A 27,167-nucleotide genomic window follows, 5' to 3' on the forward strand; every position below is an offset into this window, starting at 1 on the left:
TACTTTCCACTACTGTAGATTCTGCAGTGGTGACATGTATATAATGCTCCCAGTTTTCCGTATTTAAAGATTTTTACAGATAAATACTGACAAAAAACAGTGTGTTTCATATGTGTGTTTATTTTTTTAAAGCAGAAAAATACTGAAAATAGTGCTTCTTGTAAGAGACTCTCCATGCTGTCTTTCATGAATTCCAGACAAAAGCTGAGTAGATCGACAGCATGGGAAGTTAAACAAGCATTTGCAATACAATAGGACTCGCATTTACGCAAGACCTATTGCATTGCAAACGGGAGTGCGGGCGGGCGGGGGCAGGAGGGCGAGAAGGCACGAACAACGGCAGTGTGGGTGGGTGGGGGACGGGGCTGGAAGGCATGGGAAGAAAATAGTGCTCACAATCTAAATAACACATACCATCCAACACTCGAAGTAAAGGGGCCAGTAGCCATGGAAGGATACAAATGATGACATGGTTGTCATGAGGATGGACTAACAGCCTATAAACCACTCGAAATGCAGCATTTTAGAAAGGATAAAGACACAAGCCAATGAAAAAGATGGGCAGAGGAGTGGGCGGAGCTTCCACTCCATGCTCCATTACTGCATGCCTCGCAGAGCGAGCAGCACATGCGCACTGCTGCCATAGGTTCGACCTAAAAACAGGCTGAGATTTTCTTAAATACAGGCAAATGATTGCATATTTTTGAAGTATAATGCTAATATGTGCCTGCGGGTGTAATGTTTTCTTATATGTGGCAGCTTAATTAGCTAAAATAAGACAGGCCCCCACATGAATGCACATCTAACAGTAAATAAATGCGGAAATATAATATTTTACAACTCTATTTATTGTGTAAAAGAACAAGGACCCCCTGGTGCAAATAGCGATCCTGGGTCAGGGTGAGGAATATATGTGAACAAAATTACCCCGGCATACACATAAATTACTAGCGTATTCAGATACAAAACATCGTATCTACAAAAACATTATACAACTGCTTTCAAGTATAAACTTGGTTTTAATGCCTTGAAGTTTTTCATAAAAAGTCATTCGATAAAACTGTTTGTTCAGTATTGAGAATAAATGCAACCTTCATTGTGATTTTACATGAGTATACATGATTTAACACTTAAAAAATCATTGAACAATATAAAAATGGATGGTTTCCTGTCGACGCGTTTCGACACGTGGGCTGTGTCTTCATCAGGACTGTACCATCAATATGCTGTAAAATGACATTTGTAAACATATTTTTATTATTTATTATTTTTACATTGAAGCAGTGTATATAGTTAACTATTCATTACATATTTGATAACGCTAGTAAATAGTTCATTCATTGTGATGTACCGCTTATTACCTATTGTTTATGCTCAAAACTAAACATGAATCCTATATGTACATTTGTACCACCTGTTTTTAAATGCAAGAAAACATTCTATTATATTATACAGTATTAGTCATCATTTCTAACTCGTCTTAGTTGTCATTTTTTATGTATAACATTTCATGTGAGTAAGTGATATTCATTTTTATCCAATGATGGAAACTTAGAAATGATACTCATTATTTCTCAAGCAATATGACATTAACATATCCTATGCTGTATTGATCGTCTGAATTGGTTCTTAGGGGAGGGGAGTGATTACTTAGAACTTGATCGCATCTGGGTCCTGTGCTGGTTTATTTAAGCTATACACGGGTTTGTTTAATTAGGAGAATTACTTCAAACGGAATGGCTGCACAGAAAAGGCATAACAGCATCCAGATCCTATGCCGGTCTGTTGGAATATACATGAGGCGGTTAGATTAAAAGGATCATGTAGTTATCGTTCTCTGGGGGTAGTGGATACTAAGCTTATTTATTGAGCTCTGTGTCGGGAGATATTTGTAAGTACCGCGTGTCTGCAGAGATTGTAATTCTATAGCCGTGTTCCTACTGGATTATGGTCATACAGAGCCACCTGATTTTGTAGTTTATGCTGGGTGGCTTATATTCATCTTATCTTAAGCAAACCTAATTCATTAATGTTGGTTTCCTTATTCTGTTTTCCTGCATCTCACCTGATAAAATGTGGCGAAAAATGTGGTCACAACGATAATGTTCTTTTTTAGCCGAGGGACGCACAGTGCGCAGTGTGGGGAGATAGTTGTTACCTAGAGATGTAAACAGCATTTGTCATACTACAAGTATGGGTAGACTGATATTAATCTTAGTTGCGAGAGCACATTTCATAACAGCAATGGTATATATTACCTTAGTTTAGGTGTTGAAAGGCAAACATGATATGACGCTTACTTTGCCGAATTAGCTATTGAACACACGCGGCTAACAGGTTGTCTTCGGTCGGTTGGTTTTTATGGGAAATGTAGTTTCACTGGACCATTCAGTGGGCCGCGTGTGGGAGCTACCTGTAGTTAAGGGAATGGCTATTAGGAATAAATATTTCTCTATCCTCGGTTGTTGGTTAAAATTTTTTTATTTTTTTTATAAATTTGCTCTTACCGATAAAATATAACAGCGTTGTCCACTATGTGAATTCGGTGCAACGTATAGATATTCGGGGTGGCGGCCAAACTTGCCGTATATCTGCATTAAAGGAGAGGAAGGGGAAGGGAAGGATTACACAAACGATATTGTAAGTCTATTTTCTCGTTTCAGGGGAGTTAATTTAGTTTATGTCTCTTCTCTTACCGGCAACAGAGCTTCCTCTCGCATGGGCTGCGTACGGCGTCTTCGTTTGTTTAGTAAAGGTTTAAGCACGTCGTTTGCCGGGCTCTCCTAATTAAACAAACCCGTGTATAGCTTAAATAAACCAGCACAGGACCCAGATGCGATCAAGTTCTAAGTAATCACTCCCCTCCCCTAAGAACCAATTCAGACGATCAATACAGCATAGGATATGTTAATGTCATATTGCTTGAGAAATAATGAGTCTCATTTCTAAGTTTCCATCATTGGATAAAAATGAATATCACTTACTCACATGAAATGTTATATATAAAAAATGACAACTAAGACGAGTTAGAAATGATGACTAATACTGTATAATATAATAGAATGTTTTCTTGCATTTAAAAACAGGTGGTACAAATGTACATATAGGATTCATGTTTAGTTTTGAGCATAAACAATAGGTAATAAGCGGTACATCACAATGAATGAACTATTTACTAGCATTATCAAATATGTAATGAATAGTTAACTATATACACTGCTTCAATGTAAAAATAATAAATAATAAAAATATGTTTACAAATGTCATTTTACAGCATATTGATGGTACAGTCCTGATGAAGACACAGCCCACGTGTCGAAACGCGTCGACAGGAAACCATCCATTTTTATATTGTTCAATGATTTTTTAATTGTTAAATCATGTATACTCATGTAAAATCACAATGAAGGTTGCATTTATTCTCAATACTGAACAAACAGTTTTATCGAATGACTTTTTATGAAAAACTTCAAGGCATTGAAACCAAGTTTATACTTGAAAGCAGTTGTATAATGTTTTTGTAGATACGATGTTTTGTATCTGAATACGCTAGTAATTTATGTGTATGCCTGGGTAATTTTGTTCACATATACAACTCTATTTATTCTCATAACACAAAATAAATATAGAAAAATACCAATAAAATGGCCAAAAAATAAATATGGATAAACACAGATGGAAATGTTAAAAAAAAAAAAAATACCATAAAACCAGGAGTCCTACATATGCATTGTGGTAGGTTATGGTAATATCAGCAAAGGTGTCTGTGTCTTGATCCTCATGAAACCGGCATTCCATCTACATCATTTAAAATAATTCCTCATATTGCAAACTTAATGAAAACCTGCCTATCACAAACATGTACAACTCCCAGCCCTTCTCTGTTGTTGCTCCAACACTTTGGAATAAGCCTGTGGTCGGAAAGTACTCAATCTTCTCTAGTTGAGGAAGCCATTTCAGCCCCCTTTCTTGTAAACTGGTGAGGGGGTCTTTTTAATTTGACTTGCTTGGCTCCCGATAGGTGCACTGCAGAGCCTTCTCTCTACTCAGCATTTGCTCCCTCTGGCACCACCTGGAGGCCACCCGGCGCACCAATTGGTCCCTTGCCTGCAATTATGCTACCCTCCCCCACTCTTTCCAACTTTCACATGGCCATCAGAGCAGGTTCCCCCAACACAAGAACAGCTACACTATTGCTTGACTCTGCTACTGCAAGCAAAGAAGAAGAACCGTTCAAGCCATGAAGACATGTCCACCCAGGGTCTCTCCTCTGCGGGCCACGGACCAGACAACCCACTGTTCCCCAGGTATCCTGCTCCTGAAGTAATGGTGCGCGTCTCCCTCTGCCCCTGCTTTTCACTTTAGCAGCCCAGAGCCTCATTCTCAATCTGCCCCTACAGGGAGAACAGGCCAGAACGACTGCTACTTATGGCAACACTGCCCCTATCCGATTGCCTAGTGTGTTCAATACACGAGTCAAGCATGAACAAGAAACAATCATACTGAGATTCTTCATAACAGACAAAAAGCACAATATTAATCAACTGTCAAGCAGGCGAGTCCTAGAAACCTATCACATTCGCATTCGGAATACAATGAGAATCAGTTACCCAGATGTTGGAAGAATTGACTGCCTCAAAGGCAAGCTTGAAGTTTGACATTGACCCCACAACCCAGCCAAAGCTCTCCAACACTGTTGAATTCTCTTTCACATCTATGCTCAAATGGAACAAAAACCAGACAAGCTAGATAAGACGAGAATTATAGAGCAGGTTGACGGTTCAACCATGTGGGTCTTCCCCATTGTCAAGGCTAGGAAGCCAAAACAACTAGGAGCCATCCTCAACTGTGTGGACATGAGGATGCCAAACAAGGCTGTCAGAAGAAAGTGATACCTCAGACACTCCATAGATACCACCATCACTGAAATAAATGGAGCCAAGTAGTTCTCAAAATAGACTGGAAAACAGGTACTGCCAGATAAGACTTAACAAAAAGTCACAATACATAACAACATTTTCAATACAAGTGGGGCTGTGACATTACCGTCGCTTAACCTTTGGTATCTCCAGTGTGGCCACATTGTTCCAGAAGTGCATCCAGGAGATGTTATCCGGGCTAACTGAGTACTAAATGTCAGCAGTGATATTTTAGTCTATGCTACCACCATAAAGCAACATCATGCCCGTTTAAAAGGATTACTTGTGAGGAGCCAAAAAAGTGTCCTCACGCTACCTTGAGTAAAATGTTAATTCCTCACCAACAGTATTGAATTTTCATTGGGTACTGGTTCTTAGATGATGGAATCTCCCCAGACCCAAAAAAGGTAAAGGATATCCAAACAGCAGCCCACTGACTAACCTATTAGAAGAAAGAAGCTTTTTAGAGATACTCACATACTGCTGGAGATTTATACAGAACCTCACAGCGAAGACGAAACTGCTACAAGACCTCCTGAAGACAAACACACCTTGGACTGGGGTAAGAAGATCAGCAGCAAGCATTTGAAGACACCAAAGCTGCACTGTCAGCTTAGACAACTATAAAGTACTATGATCCCTCCATGTTAACTGAGCTAGCTGTTGATGCCAGCCCCACAGGTCTTGGAGCAGTACTAATGCAGAACTAGCAACACAACATCTAGGTTCCAGTTACTTACACTAGCCAAGCACTCAGAGACACTGAGAAAAGGTGGTCTCCAACAGAAAGGTAAGCGATTGCTGTTTTGTGGGGCTGCAGACACTTCCATCTAAACATGTACGGGCACACCTTCTGAGTGTACACTGACCATAAGGCACTCAAAACTAGGGGTGTCGCTACCATTGGTACGATTCATAAAGGGGGTGGTGATGGACAGAGCATCTGATTTAAGCAGAACACTCCTACCCAGTCAAGAGATCAGGGCTTGATCCATCACCGTTTTTTAGCTCACTGCACCATCCCAGTTCAGAACCTGGCTACATGCAAATTAGTCTGTCCCTGGCCCAGTGCATCATGGGAACAGAGCAGACCAAACTACCAAGCCAATTCTTTACTGGAAAGGAAACAAGCTTCCGGGGACCGGTTTCTGGCATTACAGCCGTCTTCGGCCCGGCTTGCTTGAATCCTGATGGTGCAGTGAGCAAGGGACTCATGTCTGAGCATACCCATCCACTCCTATAGTGGCCAAAACGATTCATAAAGGGGGGTGGTGATGGACAGAGCATCTGAATTAAGCAGAACACTCCTACCCAGTCAAGAGATCAGGGCTTGATCCATCACTGTTTTTTAGCTCACTGCACCATCCCAGTTCAGAACCTGGCTACATGCAAATTAGTCTGTCCCTGGCCCAGTGCATCATGGGAACAGAGCAGACCAAACTACCAAGCCAATTCTTTACTGGAAAGGAAACAAGCTTCCGGGGACTGGTTTCTGGCATTACAGCCGTCTTCGGCCCGGCTTGCTTGAATGCACTTAATACTTTTGGTATTCACAGAATGCACGTACTACTTTTGGTTAAACTTACTATTTATGGTTAAACTTACTACTTTTGGTATTCACAGAAGGCATTTAGTAGTAGTAAAGTTAGGATTCCTAACTTTACTACTACTAAATGCCTTCGGTGAATACCAAAAGTAGTAAGTTTAACCAAAAGTAATAAGTGCATTCTATGAATACCATAAGTGGTAAGTGCCTTCTGTGAATACCAAAAGTAGTACGTTTAGGATTTTGTCTCTGATTAGTTCTGTGAATCGGGCCCAGTGTTCGCAACAAATTGTCATTGGCTGCTGATGGTTTGCTTCTATGAGGTAACCGCCTCATGATCGCTCACTGCTTAATATCCATACTCATGCAAACTGTAAATTATACACATCAAGGGGTCATCTAGAACAAAGATAAGGCTACAGCAAAGGGTATGGTTCCCTGATCTAGACATGCATGTAGAAAAGACTGTAGCAGAGAGTTTGTCATGTCAAATAGTAGGGCAGCAAGACCCATTGGCACCAATCCTCTCAGAAGATGCTCCCACATCTCGATGGTCATGACTGAGCACCAATTTTGCTACGAAACTCAGGAACGTGAGTGTTATGGTGGTCATAGATGACCTCAACAAATATCCCGACGTGGAGCTAGTGACCTCAACACCCCCTGAAGATGTCATTCCAAAACATGAATAAAATATTTGCTACTCATGACATCCCCCAAGGAGTTAAGTCTGACAGCCGACCACCTTTTCAAGACCAAGCATGAATGTTAAGTACTGGAGGATGACACCAAGATGGCCCCAAGCAAATGGAGAGACCAAAAGGTTTATGTGGACTTTAAACAAAGTGATTAAGATTGCTGAACTAGACAATGACCACAATGTCATCTTCAAGTCCCTCAGTGACAATCGGAATACCCCACATGATCACCAGTATGTTCCTCTTATCCATGCTGGGGAAACATATAATGAATGAGAATATTCCAAGTCACCTGGCATCGACTTCATATGTTCAGAACCAAGAAAGCATCTAGAATCAGAGACAAGGAAGCAATGAAGCTTCCAGCTGGTGGCCGATGTCAAGGCTTGTATCATCAATGTAGGTGATCCCGTGTTGTTGCACACCCGCCTATGAGGAGGGAAGTTCAGACTGGGGCTTGAATCCCACACATTGTGGGTCTCAGGAGTAAACAGCATTAGGAAAATCACCACTCAAGGCAGCCCTTATATCATCCGCAACATCTCACACTTCAAGAACATATCTGTGCACACAGTACAACAAAACCAGTCACTGGAAAGGTCTGGAGCGACAACACCGGATACCCCTTTGACCCAGAGTGCCGACCTGATGGTGATTTCATCAAGGTCCTGAAGTCCCTGCCCTGCTTCAGCAGAACAATTTAAAGAATCCCTCCTGGGCTCCCAGTAGAGCCAAGAGCCAATCCCCAAACATACCACCACCAGAATTTACTGAGGCCCGTCCAACGGGACAAGGACTATGAGCAATTGCCAGATGTTGTGTTCTATCGCCAAGGCTGTCTCTATTCATGGTTGTGAACACAAGAGAATGGTGATAGTTTTGTGTTTGTTCTGGTCCTTCCTATGTTCTCGTCCTTTATATCTCCCTATTCTGACTTACCTCAGTTTCCATCTGTCTTCTCTGTCAGTTCCAGTTAATTCATTTTTTTGGGTCTAAACGTTGGGAGAAATGAAGTATCCTCGAGAAGGATGCCACTCATTTTATGATACACCTGGTTTATTCCAAGTGTGTCAGTGGTTGTCATATAAATAAGGAGAATGATTTTACACAAGTCAATGACTATACACATTTACCTTGGTGCTGGCTCTATCATTGCTCCGACGCCACTGCCCACAGACCTCACGACAACACCACACCCAGGCTTAAAGCGTGGTCCCGGCCAGCCTTGAGCAATGTGTTCAGTGCTTTGTGGACACTGAAGCTATTATCCATCATTAAAAGGGGGAGAGGAAGCAAGCTGGCCTAAAACTGACTCAACAAAGGGGTATATTTACAAGCACCTATCGCCACCACAATGCCACTTTCAGTGACGCCGTGATGGCGATCGGGCCTCACCTTATTTACAAGGCAGAGTTAAGCCACTTAAAGTGGCTTAACGCTGACTTGTAAATAAGGCAGCCTTTCACGCTATATTTAGTGTGAAAGTGGAGGGTAATGGGTGTTGGGTGGGCATTCCACCGCAACACCCATTGATTTTGATGCTGCCCCCTATTTGCAAAGGCAGTGTAAATAGGAGGCAGCGCCAAAATTAAGACCAGGGAAAACTTGGTCTTAAACTGGCGAAACAAAGAAAAATGCTTTTTTTCTCCTTGTTTTTACTGCTTCCCAGTGTGCTGCCTTGTACAGCACACATAGAAACAGCACATTTTCATTGATTTTTATGTGCAGGAAGGTCCTCCATCCTGCACATAAACAATCATTTAAAAAAAAATGCTGTTTTGCAACTTCTATGTAGGCAGCATTAAGCAGCACACACTGAAGTTACAAAGTGGCATTTAAAGATTGTTTATGGGCAGGAAGGTGTACCTTCCTGCACCTAAACAATCTTCCCCTCAACACAGGCACCCTTGCACCATGGTGCAATGGTGCCTGCGTTGGCGCTAGGCAGCTAAAGTTAGCGCCAGCACAGGGGGAAACGCAGGGCTGCACCATATTCAAGTAAATATGGTGCATCCTTGCATTTCTAAAGTGATAAAGCATGTCGTTAGCCTTTTTGGCTTACCAACACACTTCGCGACTGAAATGTAAATATGCCCCAAAGTCTCTACTAACCAGCAGGATTATGGAGATTACAAAGAAGAGAGACAATATCCCAAGTCCTGCCCCCTTGGAGTCACCTAAACCCCACCCCAGAGCTCTATCTGATCAATTCCCAGGTGGTCCTCTTCTGGACTGGGACACCCACCCAAAAAACTAGAGCCTATAGGTCACAAAGGTGATAACTATTGGCTTAGCCAATGCTTGTTTGTTATGCTTGCCGTGTTTCTGCTACGAGACCAGCGCTAGCAGAAGCGCCATGCCTTAGGGAATAGTGAGAAGAGCGTGAGCTGGGGACTCTTTGGGTCAGAGGTCTCAGAGGTAAAAGAGCACCAGCACTTCACAAGTATTTCTTTTTGTCTCAACACCAAGAAGACGGAATCCAGGATCCAGGTTGGATGTTTGAGATGGGGTGTAATCCAGCGCTTTCTCTTGGCTTTATAGCCCCCTTCCTGTTACGCCATGCACACTCTACAATGTCACCACATTATCCGAAGTGAGGGCAGGGTCATCGTGAACTGCTGAAAGTGGTCACTGTCTTACCGCTTTCATACACAATAAAGTAAACATTTGGGGCATATTTACAAACCCCTGTCGCCACAGGAATGGCACTTTTTTCAACATCCTTGGAGATACAGACTTCACCGTAATCACACTTAACGTGGCTTAACACTGCATTGTAAATAAGGGACACTTTCATGCTATACTTAGTAATTGGTGTTGTGGTGGGCATTCCGCTGCAACACCCATTGGTTTTAACGCTATCCTATATTTCAAGGGTGGCGTAAATATGGGGCGGTGGCAAAATTAAGATTTAAAAAACCTGGTCTTAACATTGCTCAACGTGGAGAAATGCTTTTTTGCTGTGTCTATGTGTGCCGCATTGTGCAGCACACATAAAACCAGCAAAAGACCATGAATGATTGTTTATGTGCAGGAAGGTGTCCATTCCTGCACATAAACAATCATTTTAAAAATGACGAGTTGCTACTTCTATATGTGCTGCTCAAAGCAGTACGCATAGAAGTTACAAATCGCCATTTAAGATTGTTTACGTGCAGGAAGGGACACCTCCTGCACATAAACAATCATTCCGCCAACGCAGGCATGCAAGGGTGTCTGCGTTAGCGCTAGGCAGCAGTAATTAGCATCAGCACAGGGGGAAACACAGGGCTGGACCATATTATTATAAATACGGTACAGTGCTGCGTTTAAAATGTGGCAGAGTGTGACATTAAGCCAAGAAGGCTAACGCAGCGCTCCGTCACTTTTCTTGTAAGTATCCCCTTTGACACCCTTTGGCTTCGCGCTACGTTTCCTAATCGGTGTAGTTGTCCGTTTTTCCATTTGCACACAAGGGGGTAGATTTACTTACATTTTGCGCAGGGTGACGCTAACCAGCACAAAATGTTGTCTGTGTTATGTGCTAGAAAGTACCCTGAAAGTAATGCGAAGAAGCATGATGCACTGCTTTGCATTACTTAGCACCAACGGGGTGTTACACAGGTGGTACATGGGCGTTTCCATGCAACCACCTATCCCTTTTGATGCAAAAGCCTATCTACATACAATAGTAGACAGGGTTTATTGCAAAAAGTTAAGGCCATTTAAAAGGAGGCGTTAAGAGGAGAAATGTTTTTATTTCTTCTTTCTTTTCCTATTTTGCATGCGTGCTGCACTGTGCAGCACACATACAAAGTAGGAAGTTCTAAAGTGTGCCTAAGCCTAGTATTTGTTGCAGGAAGGTTACCCTTCAAGTACAAAACCTATGTTAGAATCAAGGTGTGTGCTCAGCACACAGCTGCTGAAATCAGCACCGGCACTAGGAAGCGGGGCGGACGGAGCCATATCTCTGTAGATATGGTGCTCTCCTGCTCCCTCCCTGTCATACAATGCAGCGCAGCAATTTTAGCTGCTGTGCTGCATTCTGTGCCTTGTTAGTAAATCTGGGCCCACGTCACTCCATTTCCATGTGCCCACTATGAACACATATCATCAACAATCTAACTTCACCATTGAGGCCTAAAGGGATACAAGTTTGCAGGTGTTTAGAAAGCCCCCTGTTGGCTATTATTTTGCATAAAAGGCTACAAAATTACAGGAACCATACCCTTCCCGTACAAAACATATGCTAGACTCTGGCTGGCACCTTAGCGCTATGGCGCTAAGGAATGGCGCTCAGGTGTGTGCCTGGCGCACAGCAGCTGTAATCAGCGCAGGCACCAGGGAAATTGGAGGAGAGAGCCAAACCTCTGTAGATATGGCGCTCTCCTGCTCCCTCCCTGTCACGCAACCCAGCGCAGCCTCTGTGGGGGGCTGCGCTGTGCTGCGTTGCGTACCTTTTTCGAAAATCTGGGGCCTTTTTTCTCATATTTTCTTCAGTGCCATAACTATCTATTATATACTGTACACGTTCCTTTAAGAAGCATGGCTTCCTCGTGACAGAACTCCTTGTTAATGTCGCGTGATGACCTTTGAACGGTAGCCTATTACTTAGCCTCACCTACAGCTGTATGATGAATGGAGATGTTGACTCTTTATGGTGCTGATGAGAGAACGTGATCGAACGTTTTTCCTGAGATCGTGAAGCGTGCAGTCAATGTAAATATGAATCAACTAGCTAGCGCTCATAGCTGATGCAATGCTGCCGCCAAGTGACTATTTTTGTTAACTGCACTCTAAAAATGCAACATTACCTTCCCTCTGCAAGTGCCGAACAGAAAGAGTCCTAAAGAAACTCACCAATCGACTTCCCTATTTTGTGAACTTCCCTTTGCATTGTCAAGGATTCAGAAGTATTCAAGTGAATGTGGTAAATGTCCAGATTGTTTAGTAGAAGAAATACATACCACCCTAACAATAATTCCAAACTAGGCTATGATCCGCCGGGGAGTCAAACCTTTCATCTCTGGTTTCCAACAAGTCATCCAAACCCTGGTGCAGCCGAGAATAGAATATGTCTTCATCATAAAGGAGGAAAGGGGTAGAAACCTGTATACCTCCTCATTGACAGTTATCAATGACACCAGTTAATAGGGCAGTGCGTACCATCGGGCTAGGTTAACCCTTTTATTAAAGGGTGTGTGAAGGAACATGAAGAAATTACCCAGAGGATGACTACTGAGTTTTCTCATCTCCTCTTGCTAAAGTTTAAAACAAAGGGGAGTAAAAATTATTTTTTAACCCTTTGTATCTAGCCAACAGGTTTCAGCACACTTAGGGGCACATTTCCAAGGTAATGAAGGAGCGCGGAGCTGAGCCAAATTTTGCAGCGCCACGTTCCGCCATTTCCAAACCGCAGGGATGCACTGTATATACAATATTACGGCACACCCCTGTGTTTTCCCTAGCACTGGTACTAATAGCTGCCCAGCACCAACGCAGACACCCCTGCGCCATAGTGCAAGGGTGCCTACGTTGCAGGGAATGATTGTTTATGTGCAGGTAGGTGTCCATTCCTGCACATAAACAGTCAATAATGGCAATTTGCTACTTCTATGTGTGCTGCATTCCACAGCAAACATAGAAGTAGCATATCGTCATTATGTAATGATTGTTTGTGCGCAGGATGCGACACATTCCTAGACATAAACAATCATTTATTGCATTTTGCTCTTTCTATGTGTGCTGCAGAGTGTGGCACACATAGAAAAAGCAAAAACGAGGAGAAAAAAAAGTATTTCTACTCGTTGCACCATTCTAATGCCTGCTATTGTAAAGCGTTGGTTTTTGTCACTGCCTCAGATTTACACCTCTTTCTAAATCTGGAGCAGCGTCAAAAAGCAATGGGTGTTGCAATGAAACGCCCAGAGCAAGACCCATTGAAAGCCCCTTTCACACAGATACCTGTGTGTAAGGGTACCATATTTACAAAGCGGCTTTAAGTCACAAAGAGTGGCTTAAAGCCACTTTGTAAATATGGCGCGTGGCATTGTGCCACCGGAACTTCACAAAAAGTGACGTTCCAGTGGCACCATACCCTTTCAAAATATGCGCCTTAGAGTTCTGTAAAAATGGGGTTAATGGCTTTCGTCTGGACCAATGCAGTGTCTCTATACTCTGCCCACCAGGATTGTAGATTTTGTCACCGTGTATGGTCAGTGAAAATATGGACAACATCAATGGTTTATAATTATAATGGTTGGAGGATCCTTCCTGAGTCAAGAGACCCAAGCTTCAAGGAGAACTCTTGTGAGGGACATGTCTAACAGGTGACTTGAAGCTTAATAAGGGTGTATCAATAGGTCCACCAACCACTGCACCCAGCAGTTGTATCTTCCCGCCTCCAAACTATGGCCACTCATCTCTCAGGTGAATTCTAACTTCTGCATTTCCACCAAGTTGTCCTCTGATCACCCGTCCAAGCAGCTGTCAAGATGGCCACTGATGTAGAAGAGTTTGACCACATCTCCCCACTCCTGATTTCTCTGCCGTGGGTCCCCAATGAGGCAAGGAGTAACATGCACGCTGTATGTTTCCCTGCTTTTCGGAATTTCAACCTTCCTTGTCTAAAATCGGTTCTTCTCAGGGAGCCAGAACACCTTGGGATCACGGCCACATTTCCGCTTGGATTTTCTGTTGTTAAGCACTCTAACTCTAACCATTACAAGGATTAATTAATGGGTTAAAGAATAACACATTTTTCGATTCCCCATGTGTCGCAAATAGACCTACTTCATAAATATTAATGAACTAGGTCTCACAGGGATGGTGGCCTGCTGGGGTCAGTAGACCACCATGTCAATGATGTGCTTTTCAATAAAGCAATTTTTTTTAAATGCAGCCCATTTTCCTTAAAAACAGGTTGTGTTTAAAAAAAAACATTTGAAAAGATTTCCTTTCCTTTTTTAAGAGCAGGCAGGACCACAGTCTGCTTTTAAAAGAAGTTTTTACAAACATTCACAAAGGGAAAGGGGTCCCTTGGGGATCCCTTCCCATTTACGAATGAGTCACACCCTACTTGAAGTAGAGAGTAAAATGCAAATGTTTTTTCTGTCGCAAATCATTCAAACATACCACTGCAACTTTTGGTTAGGAAGGGAAGCCCTAAACACACCCCTTCCTAATACCGAATCACAAACCAAATTTGCAATTTGGTAACAGGTTACTGAATCGCAAATAGGTCTTTGTAGATGTGAAAAGGGCTTTTTGCGATCACAAATGGGCCGATTTGCTGAATCAGCCCATTTGCGACCACAAAAAGCCTTTGTACATGTGGCCCTAAGCTCCCTCCGACTATCACCTTATTTTATCATCTAGTATGATGGTTTCAGTTCATTATTTAAATAACTGTAACATTTACCAAAAAGTTACATTGACTTCAGATATAAATACATTTTACAGTTGAAAAAGGTTAATAACTCCAAATCGAACACAGCTGCAAATTATTCTCAAAACTCTTGTCAATAATCGTCCTGTTTTTCATAAAGTATCTGAAGCATCTTCCCCAGCCCGGAAGCAAACAAATGAACACACCACACATGGCGCTCTGCAACAGATGTCTTTATTCCTCTGCATATGATCACTCACAGTACGCATTGCGTCATTACTTTCATAACCACACAGTAACACCTCCAAGCAGAATATGTAATTCCTGTTTAGAGGGTTCTGGTGCAAACAATACCAAAGACACTAAATCTCTCCCTTTGTTAAATAAAAAGCACAGACAACAATAGCATCATATTTCCTCAATGAGTTGCCAAGGCATTCACACCGGTCTGCCAGATTGGGTGGTAGGAGGTATTTGAGATGTACCTTGATCAGGCACTGCTAACTTAGGCTCAGATGCTTGATCTGGACATTCAGGTGAGGTTGCCTTGCTCGAGCTCTCCAGAGTGGACGAACATTGAGGTAGATGATTAAATATGCCAATTTCTGTTTGATGGACTTGCCGGGACAATGCGCTGTCATCATTTGCCCCTTGTACATGACAACACTAAAAGGGTTGACAGCATATCAGGTGTCCGTTTTCTTCTTCTATTTTTGTTTGATCAGTTCCCAGTCGACTTCATCGAAGACTGTTGTCTGGCCGTGTTGCCACAGATCAGCATCTGCTTCCGTTTTGCGCTTTTGAGAAGTCTCTGTGACACAAACCTTATCGGCATTCATCAACCGTTCCGATGTCTAGTTTTGTAGTTTGGTTCCCATGGTTCTCCCACATAGCAAGGCGGCAGGACTCTCACCAGTTGTGTAGTGAAGCGCTGATTGACAGGCATGAAGGGCTTGATACATGGCTTAGTTTGGATCAATTTCCTCCATCGATGCTTGCTAAAGTACCCTCTTGAGGGTGCCCATATATCGATCAACAACACCACTGGCGTGGGACCAGAGAGGTGTATTCTTTTCATGCTTGACACTGAGTTGAACAAGAAACTCCCTGAATTTTATGCTGTTAAATGGTGGGCCATTATCAGATTTGAGAATAGCGGGGATGCCCCATGTTGCAACAATGTCATCAAACCGCTTGAAGACTTTGTCATGAGTTGTCAATGAGTCTTCCACCAACAGAAAACGTGAATATTCAATTATGAATACCATGAGGCGAAGTCAATTTGCTAGAGGCCCAAAGAAATCAACTGCAACTCTCTCCCAGGCTTGCGCAGGAAGGTCAGACATGTTAATGTCAATGGATGCTGTGTCACCTTGGGGATAAACAGTTACTAAGGTGACATGCTTTCAGCTCTTTCTCTACTCATTCATTTAGGTGACTGAACCACACTCGGTCTCTTACGGCTCTTTTGGTGGTACAATGCCAGGATGTTCTTCATGGGCTAGTTTAATGACTTGCTGTCTCAGGCTCTCAGGTATGATTATTCTTGAGCCTCTCAATATGATACTCTTTTGGGTGACGTATAGCTCACCCTGTACATTTTTTAATTTTTAAAATTCAACATCAGCATAAGGCAGAATACTTTTCTTCCAAGATTGCCTTGTAAGGAGGTCTTTGAGGCTGAGCATATCTTTTTCTGCATTGGTAGCAGCAATAATCTGTTCAATGGATAGAGATGCTGATGTGCTGGACCTCCCAATGAAGTTGAGATACTCTTCAGCCTCTTTGGATGTTGAACTGTGGCGAGGTAGCGGGACTCCTGAAGAAATCTGCGGGGTTTGGTCTTTCCCCGACTTCTGTAAAATCTTATAAATCGTACTCTTGCAGTTGCAACCCCAACCTCTCGATGCGAGGGGGCAGCTTAGGTTTCAGGTTACCAAAGATGGTGAACAACACCTGGTGGTCTGTGATGATAGTGAAACATTTCCCATTTAAAATCACATGAAAATGTTAACAGGCCCACACTACAGCTAGACTCTCCTTCTTGTAGGAGAGTAGGCACATTCTGTTTCAGACAGACTTCTACTGGCATAGGCCACAATGTGTCGCTGGACATTGAACTGTCCATTGTGCTGAGCAAGGATTGTCCCCCTGGCTAGCATCTACTGTGATATCAGTAGGTAACTTAGGGTCAAAATAGGCCATTTCATTTGCAATCTCAACTGTATGTTTTATTACTTTGAAACTTTGGTCGCATTCAGAAGACCACTGGAATGGGACATTTTGCTGTATTAATTCTCTCAATGGGGCACTCACTGCAGCAAAGTTACGAATGTATCTTGAGTGATGGCTGGCCACTCCTAAGAAGGATCACAGCATGGTTACATCGTGTGGGGGCACGTAGATGACTATGCTTGCACTTTATCAGGGTCAGGAGTCAGTGTCCCATCAGAGAATATGTGTCCAAAGAATTTAGGTTTGGTTTTGTGAAAATCACACTTTGCTGCATTCAGAGTGAGACCACAACCAGCAAGTTATTGGCACACTTGTGTAAGAGCATTGTCATGCTCCTTTTGTGTTGTCCCAAATACCAGTATGTCATCACTGTAATTGAAAGCATGTGTAACAGGTTGAATTACTTGATGCATAACTGTCTTTGATGAAGGTTATGGGGTCGCCGTTCACCTTTAATGTAATTTTAGGACAGTATCCAAATGAATTTTGTTGCTTCATTTGGTTATTCTTCTTTGACTTTTGATCTTCTTTGCGAGAAGCTAATCCTACTAATGCATGTTGTTCCTTAGTCAATATCATCAACGCGCATCCGTCTTCTTCGCTAGTGCTTGATAATGACGTTGAAGAACCTTTACATGATGAACTTGATAATGATCGACTATGCTTGGTTTCTGCTTGTCGTAACTGATGTTGCAATGTGGCCATGTGGGTGCAGCGATAATGTTTCTGAAACCTTCTGGCAAGCATTTTCTATTCTCGCTGTGAGGCATTTGGTTTCTCTTTCACTTTTCAAGCCGTTATGAAGTGGTTTTCTTCCCGCATCCTTTGCATATCTGTCCTATGGCTGGAAAACTTCCTTCATGTAGAAATGAAAACCCACATTGGAAGTATAACTATTTTTCTTCTGAGACGTTGACTTCTGGGCATCTATTTTGTGCTTATGCTTGCTTTACATGATCAACACTGATTTACTGCGTGCTGTTCCTGCTTCCATATCAGCAGCTTGTCGATCAGCTTGTTCTTCTTCCCTTGAAGCCATTAGTATTTTCTCTAAGCTGAGTGTCTCTCTCAGCATGCGTCTTCTGAAAGAATCTGGAAGACTGCCATAAATGGCACTGAGACTCATGGCGTCTTCATCATTAAAATCACAGAACTTACAGTGCTTGATAAGTACATAAAGTCTCTCAACAAGCTCATCCATCGTTTCACCAGCCTGTTGTTACTCTTAGTTGAAGATGTACCTTTCATGGTCAAAATTCAGCATCGTATTGAACTTGGCTTTCAAAGCACATTTGTCTTTTGGTACGATATTGCATCAGTTTGCAAGACTTTCTTTAGCATTTCTTTTACTCCATCATGGGCTAGATTTCTCAAATATTTAATGATTTTCTTATCATCTTCTTCCTTTAGCATATCTATGAAGTCATCGAACATTTCAATCCATCTAGTCCACCTGGCACGAATGTTCTGTTTCTTCGTTGTGTCAGACGGTGGTGGTGGCTTCAGGAGTGTAGCCGCATCATATTTTGCAACTCCTTCCTTCACCAATGAGAGCACATGCTGGTCAGGTAGTGCTCTTTGAGCAAAGTAGTACCAGCAACCACCCCAGGCATTTTTAATGTGCTCCTCTGCAGGGCCTTCAACTTCTTCAATGGCTGTGTATGGGCTAGAGCCGAGTTTTGACTCCACACACGCCAACAACAGACTGCTACGCATTGAATTGGAGCACCTGTGGCACACACAAGCAGATTGTGTTGTCTTTTGTAAACTCTCAGGGAAAGCAGCTTAGTTTCTTCAGGGCACATATACCACCCTCATTGTCAGTTGCAAAGTCTTCCTCAGCTCAGGAGCATACAAATGGGCACGCCACACACAGAGCTCTGCAACAGACGTCTTTATTCCTCAGCATACCGTCACATACTGTACACATTGCATCATAACTTTCATAACCACATCTTAACACCTCCTAGCAGACTACGTAATTTCTGTTCAGAGTCGGCACAAAACCGCGAGGATCCTGGCGTACATAATACCAAAGACACTAGAGTATCCATGTTTACAGCACAAAGTTACAATGACTCCTAATACATATAGATTTCACAGTAGAAGTCATATTTACCCAATCCCACATGTATCAGACTTGAGTCAAAGCATTTAATAATTCATTTATCATGTTAATATTTCTTGGTTTCATTTGCATGGTTATAGATTGATGCAAACCCAACAATTAATTAATGACTGCAAATCAAGCCCTATTAAACAAATTATTTTCACCAAATATATTTCCCACAGCTTGCTAAATCAATCCACCTCTGGACACTGATTTAGAGTTTTGAACTTTAACCCACCAGCCATTAGGCAGTGCTCAGTAGGTGCAGGTGGCTGCAGGTAGTTGGTACCAGCACTCAGTTATGGGCAACATTACAGATGTTTCATTCCCAGACTTTTAACCTGAGCAAGACAGAGAAAGGCAGGGAAAAGGAGACAGGGTGAGAAATATGGGGACACAGTGACAGAGGGAAGAAGCAGGAATGAAAAAGAACCTGCAATAGTAAGATAAAGAGACAAGGAGTGTAGGCTGGTAAAGAAAAGACATGAGTTGGGAATAAAATCAAACTTGAAAGCCTTGGTATTTAGGCGATCCTGGCATTTGGCAGCACAAGAAGAGGACCTCTGTCCCTCTTCCTTTACGATTAGTATAACTTTAATTTTTTCAGAAAGTAGTTGAAATCTTCATGTTCCACCACCATTTCCAATTATAAAAGGCCTTAAACTGACCAGTGCACCACTACCAATTATTTTGTAATTCTGCACTTTGAATATATTTTTATTAATACTCTACCGCTCCAATTCACCCTATATGACTGTATTCTCGGCCTTCACTGTTTTTATGAAACTTTTCTTAGGTAAAGAGCTCAATTTCACATTGGGCCAAGTCTGCATTATCTAAAACTGATAATAAGTCAATAAAATTGCAGGCACCCTGTACATGGCCCAGTCATTTGACAAATAGGTATTACTCCAAATTAAGATTTCGATGGGGTAGTGATTTAAACCAGTTTGGGATATATATTCTTAGTCCACCCATCATTAGACCCACATGATTTGTTATTCGTTTTACAACATAAATGTCATGTTAACTACAAAGTTTCAGAAACAAAAACCTTTTGAAAGATAGTAAAGCATTGGCAGCAGTGGTGCTGAATGTCCTCCCATAAGCGAGATAGCCATAGCCAACATCATTGCAAGCATCAGTCATGCACAGCCCAGGAATAGCCCAGTAAGCACCAGTGCAAACCTCCCTCACACACAGTGACCTGGTACAATATTTGGTGGCACATGCTTCCATCATACAGAAAGCTTCTTCGTTGGTCTGGGGTTGCACAAGGACAAACCGGGCACAGTGCATACACCAGGCCCAGGATTCAACCTGTGCCAGGCAAATCTGTTCAGATGACCCACTCCCAATGCTTCCATGTCAGCATGTCAGGGCACAGGAAGTTGCACAGATTCAATCTCATTTTTGTGCATGCCCATACTCACACGATGCGCAATCTCCTGTTTGCGGACATCAAACTTCCACAATTAGTGCTGTGCTTAAAGAGGGAGCCTTTTTCTTCCATTACCATTTGCACCTGCCCTAGAATGAAAATAAAATTACCTTCACACATCATGACTACCCCATACATCCCTGCTCTATACCTACAAATGCAATAGACAATCCAAATACATAAACAAAAACCGGCTGCAAATTGTTTCTGTTGCGTTCAAATTAGTGAATCAGAGCTCTCCACCTTCTCCATAATAAATGTATCCTAAATAGGAACGTGATCTGCAATCCTCCCGTCCAGGAACTCATTTCCAACTAAACAATCCACTGTCTCAAATTTCAGCTGATAGCTGCAAGATCATGACCTTGTTCTGTGTCACGCCACAAAGAGGTTTGAAGATACTGTGGCAGGCCCACTACCTCCTCCCTTCAATTATGCACTTCAGTATAGTTATGGAAAAAAGAAGGGGTAAATGTAAATGTAAATGTAGTTGAGCTTATATAGCGCACAGCTACCCGCAGTGGGTTTCCCGGCGCTTGCTTAGGGAACCCTTCCTGGTATTCCCCTGTGAGATAGCAGGGTATCCACAAGGTGAAAGTCAGGCATCCCGCCGCGAGGGGCCGTTGTGGAGATTAAGCAAGCTATTGCCCAGAGTCACAGAGTGTGAACCCGTGAGTCAAGGAGGCACCGGGACGAGAATTATCGAGTCCGTGGAATTTTTTTTAGCCCAAGACCCGCCGAGGCGGGGAATTGAACCCTGGTCCAGGACCGATCTCAGCTTCCGGGTCTGCTGCCTCTAACCCCTGAGCCACACTTCTCCACGGGTAGTGCCTGATCCATGGACAATAACGAGGTAATCAGCGCCTGGATACCCTCATGGTGATGAGCATCACTTTACAAATCCTGATTAAACAAGGGAATGCTTGAAGATCTCAGTAGGCTGTTTGTTAAGTTTAGCAACAAGAGCTGGGAAAAGGGGAGGTGTAAACGTTGAAGACATACTAGGTCTTTAGCTTTGGATGGACATTAGATGCACCCCAGTTTGTGTAAAGAGGCCCAGGGGAGGGTGAAAATGCCACCGAATCAGGGCAGGTCTGGCTGTAGCGGGCAACCGGTGGTTGCCGGAGAGGCTGGAAGTGGTGGCGGCGGTTTTGTTATTGGGGACCAGTTTTGCAGTGATGCTGCAATATCAGCCCCAGTAACAAAAGCAGCAGTGCTGGTTGCCGGCTTTGTTATGCAGCAGTTCTTCACGCTTGGCTTTCACCCCCTCCCGCCCCCTCCACCCCTGCCTGGTGGTGTGGGCCATTCTGATAAAATTCCCAGGGCTGCTTTGGATTCCCAGTCCGGCCCTGCACAGAATGTGTTTGATGGACTCGGGCACTGAGAGTTACAGAGGGATGGGAGAGAGAGATGGTGATGACGAGTCAAACAATGTGTGTCAGGATGGTTCGCTTTGACCCTTTGCCTGCAAAAAGCAGACAATGTGTCCGCCAGCGCTGGACAAGCCTTTTATTCCACCGGGCATTTCCCTGTTAGGCTAGGGCCCTAGGAGGCCGATTTTGAAAGCCCAGGGCCGCTCCTGGTGCCTGTATGACTTTCCACAGGTGTCTCAGGTTATTTCAGTAGGCATAGGAAGGCTTTAAGAGTGAGAGAAAGAGATGCAGGAGGAACGCAGAGTGAAAGCACAGGAGGTGGAGAAGAGAGACAGAAAGGTGAGAAGGGAAGAGAGAGAATGGATGGATGTGAAGGAAAAGGACCTGATTAGGGTCACCCGGGTCACTTACGACCACCTCTTGCCTTCCAAACAAGTGAAGAGTCGGTCACACAGTAGAGAATATAAACAATAATTTATTAGGAAAATACACTGCAGCGGAGCCCAATTTCACCAGTATCCAGAGATGTCTGTTGAGGGGGCTAGCTCCCCAACGCATGGTAGCGCATAATCATTATTCCAATAATCCCCAACCATGCCCCCAGTGGAAAGTTACCATCTTGAGCCACGCATGAACAAAGAAGGCACACAAGGATGGGCTACCACCTACCAGATGGGTACATGCTATCTCGGTTTCAAGGTTGTTTTGCTATAGCTCGGCTCCTCCAAACGTGGAAGCAGGGCTACGAACGAGGATAGGCCTGCAAGGGCAGAATGGCCTGTTCATTAGCAAATCGAAATCCAACCTTGAACATGAAAGGAAGAATAGCTAAACACAGTCTTCTGCTGAGGCAAGCAATACAGATAATTGGTACATAATCCGATCACAGTGTAACATGCCCTACGAACTGCAAAATGGAGCCACAAATGCTAACTTAAATCTGCATTATACGGAAGATCTCAGTGAAGTACATTAGACATAGGTGTCCGCTCATAACAAAGCCTTATAAACGTAACCTAACACAATGCAAAACAGGCCGACGAGAGTTCATGAATTTTTAAATTCCTACAGATGGAAAGAGAGTCCTTGTGCGAGGTGACAAAGGGGGCATGGGTGGTTTGGGCATTTTTGCCAGGGCTGATTTTTATTCCCCAGCCCTGCCTTGATGTCCGAATAAAAATTAAGTCAAAACTGGAGAATAACATGAAGTGGTTGGCACAGAAACACTGATCGCCGGCATGTTGTTCCCTTTTCCAAAAGATAACTATCGCTGACCCAGTGCACTTGCAGTAATACTGTGCAGTGTCAATTACCATGCCTTACTTCCAGGCTATTTGTATTGAGGGTATTAATGTTGTGCAGTGGAAAACAATGCAGAATCATTTGATTGCTGTACTTTGCTCTACTGCACTGCATCAATTTGCAGATAATCAGCCTTCTATGTCTTCTTACCTTTTCTGTGCATGAACCATTCTCAGGCACCGATTACAAGTTAGGAGTAAATATGTGCCATGGTTCCAGTTGTCTGGCATTTCCATTCTGACCGCATCTCTACACATACATACTCCTATTTTGACTTAAACCCCACAGGATGGTGACTAACTGTTCAGATCTGCTTGTTGTAGCAAAATCTTACTCAGAATTCCCAATTCCATGTGGTTTAACATTTACTTCCAACCCCTGCACACAGAATTTGCACAGGGTTCGGAATCCACTTGTGATTAATGCCTGTGAAAGTTGCAGCTGACTCTACCGCTCACTATATGTGCATGTTTCGGGGATAGAGTTTTCCGAAAGGCCAGCGTTTACCAAAGCTTCTAGAGCAGGGTGGACAGTGGTTGCAGTGGACTTCTTAAATTTCCCGGTTCTCATTTTTTTCAGAGGTAATCCGGGCACAGCGGCTCAAAGCACTGGATGTCACAACGAGAAGTTTCCGCCTGACGTGGCCAAGGCTGTTATCTATCGGTACCGGGTATTACGTGGTGGAATATGCGTCCATGGCAGAGCCCCACCGGAAGCTGAGAATGAACGTGGCTGGAGATCAGACCGAGGTGCTGGTGAGAGGACTGGCGCCAGGCACTACCTATAATGTCACACTCATACCCGAGTCCAACGAGCAGTTCGTCCACCATCAAAACATAAAGGTCACCACCTTGAAAGGTAATCAACTAATGATTCCACAGTGTCTAATCTGATCAAGGTAATACCGCAAGACACATGGATTCCACAGGTGGAACAGCAAGGACCCCAGGAAGAGACTGTTGTCAGTGTTGTATCTGTTCTCTGATGTCCTTGTTGAGTTGTAAAACTCCATAATTAACTTAGAGCTGCTTCACTGCATGCTTAGATGGAGGGCTGCACATATTGTGTATGAGGCTGAGAAGGTTTAATTTCTTCAAGCCCAATTCAGTCGAGGGAGCAGATCATTAGCTAGGGATGGCATTTAGCTCACACTTTGGGGGTCACAGTTGATAAAAACATTTTCAAATTTACAAGTTTAATGGGGAACAAGATAGAGAAATGGGGAATAATCAGAGCAAGTAACCTCCTGTCCTATTTAGGAGTATAAAAAAACAGGTAGGAAGAGGGAGCTAGGTTAAATCACATTGACCTCCCAAGCCCAGATTTCTGTATCGCCTTTGAAGATTGTTGAAGAGATTTGGCACGACCCTGGTGGAGGAGGCCTAGGTATCTGCACATGCTTGGCCTTCCACCATCGCTGATGTGTGCTGGACCAAATCTGACTTGCTTTTGACTAGTGTTGTTTCAGAAGGCACAAAAGTATGTTGTGGAAAGGTGACCTTAGTTATTATTAATGGCTGAGATTAATTCAGGCATTCCATCAATCACTTTTTAGTTAATCTAGGCCTTTTGATTTTACTAACTGTATTTGTATAAAATACATAGTTACTGGAGATTTCAGCTACCCCCTACATCCATTAGTCTATTATTGGGTCATTCATGTTTTCTTTCCATCCACTGCAAACAGCATGGAGCACTGAGACAGCCAACTTCAGCCATTGGTACGCTTCACTGTGAGTGATGGCATACTGCCCTTTAACAAGGAGCACATCCACACAATTAAGGTTCTCTTAAGATTCAGGGACTATTTTGACAATGTGTGATTTTGGGATAAACACATTATGTTAACTAATATCCAGTGTTTTGTTTTTTAAATTGAAGAGGGCTCAGCAGTTCCCCAAGTGATAAAGTTCTGCAAATTCCTTGACAAACTAAAAACATCCACTGACAAAGCTAAAAGGATGCTGGTTAATGCCAGATTTATTGGTTTTGCCAATGCTTGCTTTTTCTCAAAGCGAAACACTCTAAGCAGGATGGCTATGCCCAGACATAGGTCTCTTGCTCACTGTGAAGATTAACTCAAGCTCCTCCTCACCGATAAGGTCAAATAGGCCAAACCCAGTCTTGGGTTGCTTGTGTTGCTGTCTGGATGTGACCTGGTATGGCAGTTTGGAGCGAACTGTATCAGAACAAGACTTAGGGCCATATGTATCAACATTCCGTTTTGCGATTCCTAAATAGCGATTTTTAAGGAATCGTATTTAGAAATCGCAAAATGGTATGTATGTAGAAATTAGCTTCATTTTAGCGATTTCTTAAAATTCCTTAATTGCGATTAGCAAATTGCTAATCGCAATTAAGGAATAATTTCCCATTCATTTCTATGGGCCAGGAGGCCCCTAGGAATGAGGGGGAAATTTGCGATTCGCAATTTGCTAATCGCAAATTGTGAATATTTTCAAGGGTGCAGGGGTGTCCAAAGGACACCCTGTTGCACCCCTGAAATCGGCATGGGTGCACATGTGGCGCACATACATGCCCTAAGGGCATGTATGTGCGTCACATGGCACTTAGAAAAAAGGAAAAATATGCATTTTGAAAGGAATTCGCAACTTACCACCAACTATAAGTTGGTGGTAAATTGCGATTCCTTAAGGCCAATTTGCTATTTATTTTGGCTTCTTACATTGCATTTAAGGAATCGCAAAATTTGCGATTCCTTAAATGCAATCGCAAGATAAGGAATCGCATATTTTGCGATTCCTTATTTTTGTAGATGATTCCCTTGATGCATACCAATCGTCCAAATTGCATTCGCAAACGCCGAAATTCTGCGAATTTCGGCGTTTGCGAATTCAATTTGGCTTGATACATATGGCCCTTAGAGCCTTATTATGATAATAGCAATCCATAGGATTGCTGTACATGCGGTGGCAGTCCGACCACCGCCATACTGCTGGCCCACCTGCAGTATTAGGGGTGTGGCAGTCGGACTGTCACAGGACTGCTACGTCTGCAGGGGATTCAGAATCCCGCATCGATCACACAGCAGTCAGGAGCAGGAATATGCTGGCAGTGCTGCTGCGGCACCCTAAAGCAAATTCTGAGTTGCCTGGCCTCCGCACTTTTCATGGAGGTGAGCACCCCAAGGAAAGGGTAGCTGAGAGGCAACTAAGGGGGTCTTGGAATTGCACCCCTGTTCCTGCAGGGTGGGGCATGCATGCCACACCATTCAGTAACGTGCTGCAGGTGCAGTCACAGTGGCGAGCTACATGTTTGGCTCTCCTACGAGCCTAACAGCCCACCTAGATAAGACCACCATAGCATCGCCCGCCCGCCCGCCCCGTGGATTACAATCGTAATCCATCAGACGGACGCACCATAGCTTTGGTGGTCCTCCTGTGAAATGCGTGACGGCGGCACTGCAAGAGGACCGCCACACTCGTAATAAGGCCCTTAGTCTTCTTTTTATATAGCTGGAGCCTGCTTAGTGCCTTGATGGAAAAAAATTGACTGAAATGCATCATGAGCAATTACGCATGGCTAAAATGTATTAGAATTAGATGAAAAATAATGGATATGCCTGTGCCTAGCTTTAGCCCTCATGGTCACGGCTTCATTGGATTCAAGCTGCGTCTCAGTGATAAAGCCCGATAGGGGAAACAGGTTTAGATTTCCCATCTGGAGGAGACCTGGTCAGGCAGTTCTTGGTGGAGTGTTCCTACTAAAGCACGGCCAGATCTTGTTTGCATAGGACTGGTCTCTAGCTATGTCTACCCCAACAATAGGTGATTGGTGAATGTGTGCCTAGTGCCAGAGAAGGCACTGGTATAATATAGAGTAGTGACTGGCTCCTGCCAGGCATCAGAGTCAGTGCTAGACGCATCTGCTTTTAATGTAAGAGACTCAAAAGTACCTCCCGAGACATATAGGGGTCTATTTGCTAAGACTTTGTGTCCTGCTTGCGTCACAAAAATGACACAAAACTACGCTAAATCTTTTTTTATCTATTCACTTTCCAGCATAAAACCTGTTTTATGCTGCAAAATCACTTGAAAGTACCGCAAAGTAGCGCAGAGCACTGGTTTGCATTACTTAGCACCAAGAGGGCATTCCATGGGTTGTGCATGGGCGTTCCCATGCAACCACCCAGGGTTTTTGATGCTAAATCATATTT

General features: G+C 43.3%; 1 protein-coding gene across 3 annotated transcripts in view; it reads left to right on the top strand.

Moving 5' to 3' along the window:
- Positions 1-27,167, top strand: part of VWA1 (von Willebrand factor A domain containing 1) — a 369,137-nt gene that overhangs the window by 227,747 nt on the left and 114,223 nt on the right. For all 3 annotated transcript variants that reach the window (XM_078642405.1, XM_078642406.1, XM_078642407.1), the window contains exon 3: positions 23,570-23,848. In XM_078642405.1, the coding sequence (XP_078498531.1) occupies positions 23,570-23,848 (279 nt within the window). The remainder of the gene's footprint in view (positions 1-23,569; positions 23,849-27,167) is intronic.

The sequence above is a fragment of the Lissotriton helveticus genome, chromosome 5_1 (assembly GCF_964261635.1).
Source record: "Lissotriton helveticus chromosome 5_1, aLisHel1.1, whole genome shotgun sequence".
Taxonomy (NCBI): domain Eukaryota; kingdom Metazoa; phylum Chordata; class Amphibia; order Caudata; family Salamandridae; genus Lissotriton; species Lissotriton helveticus.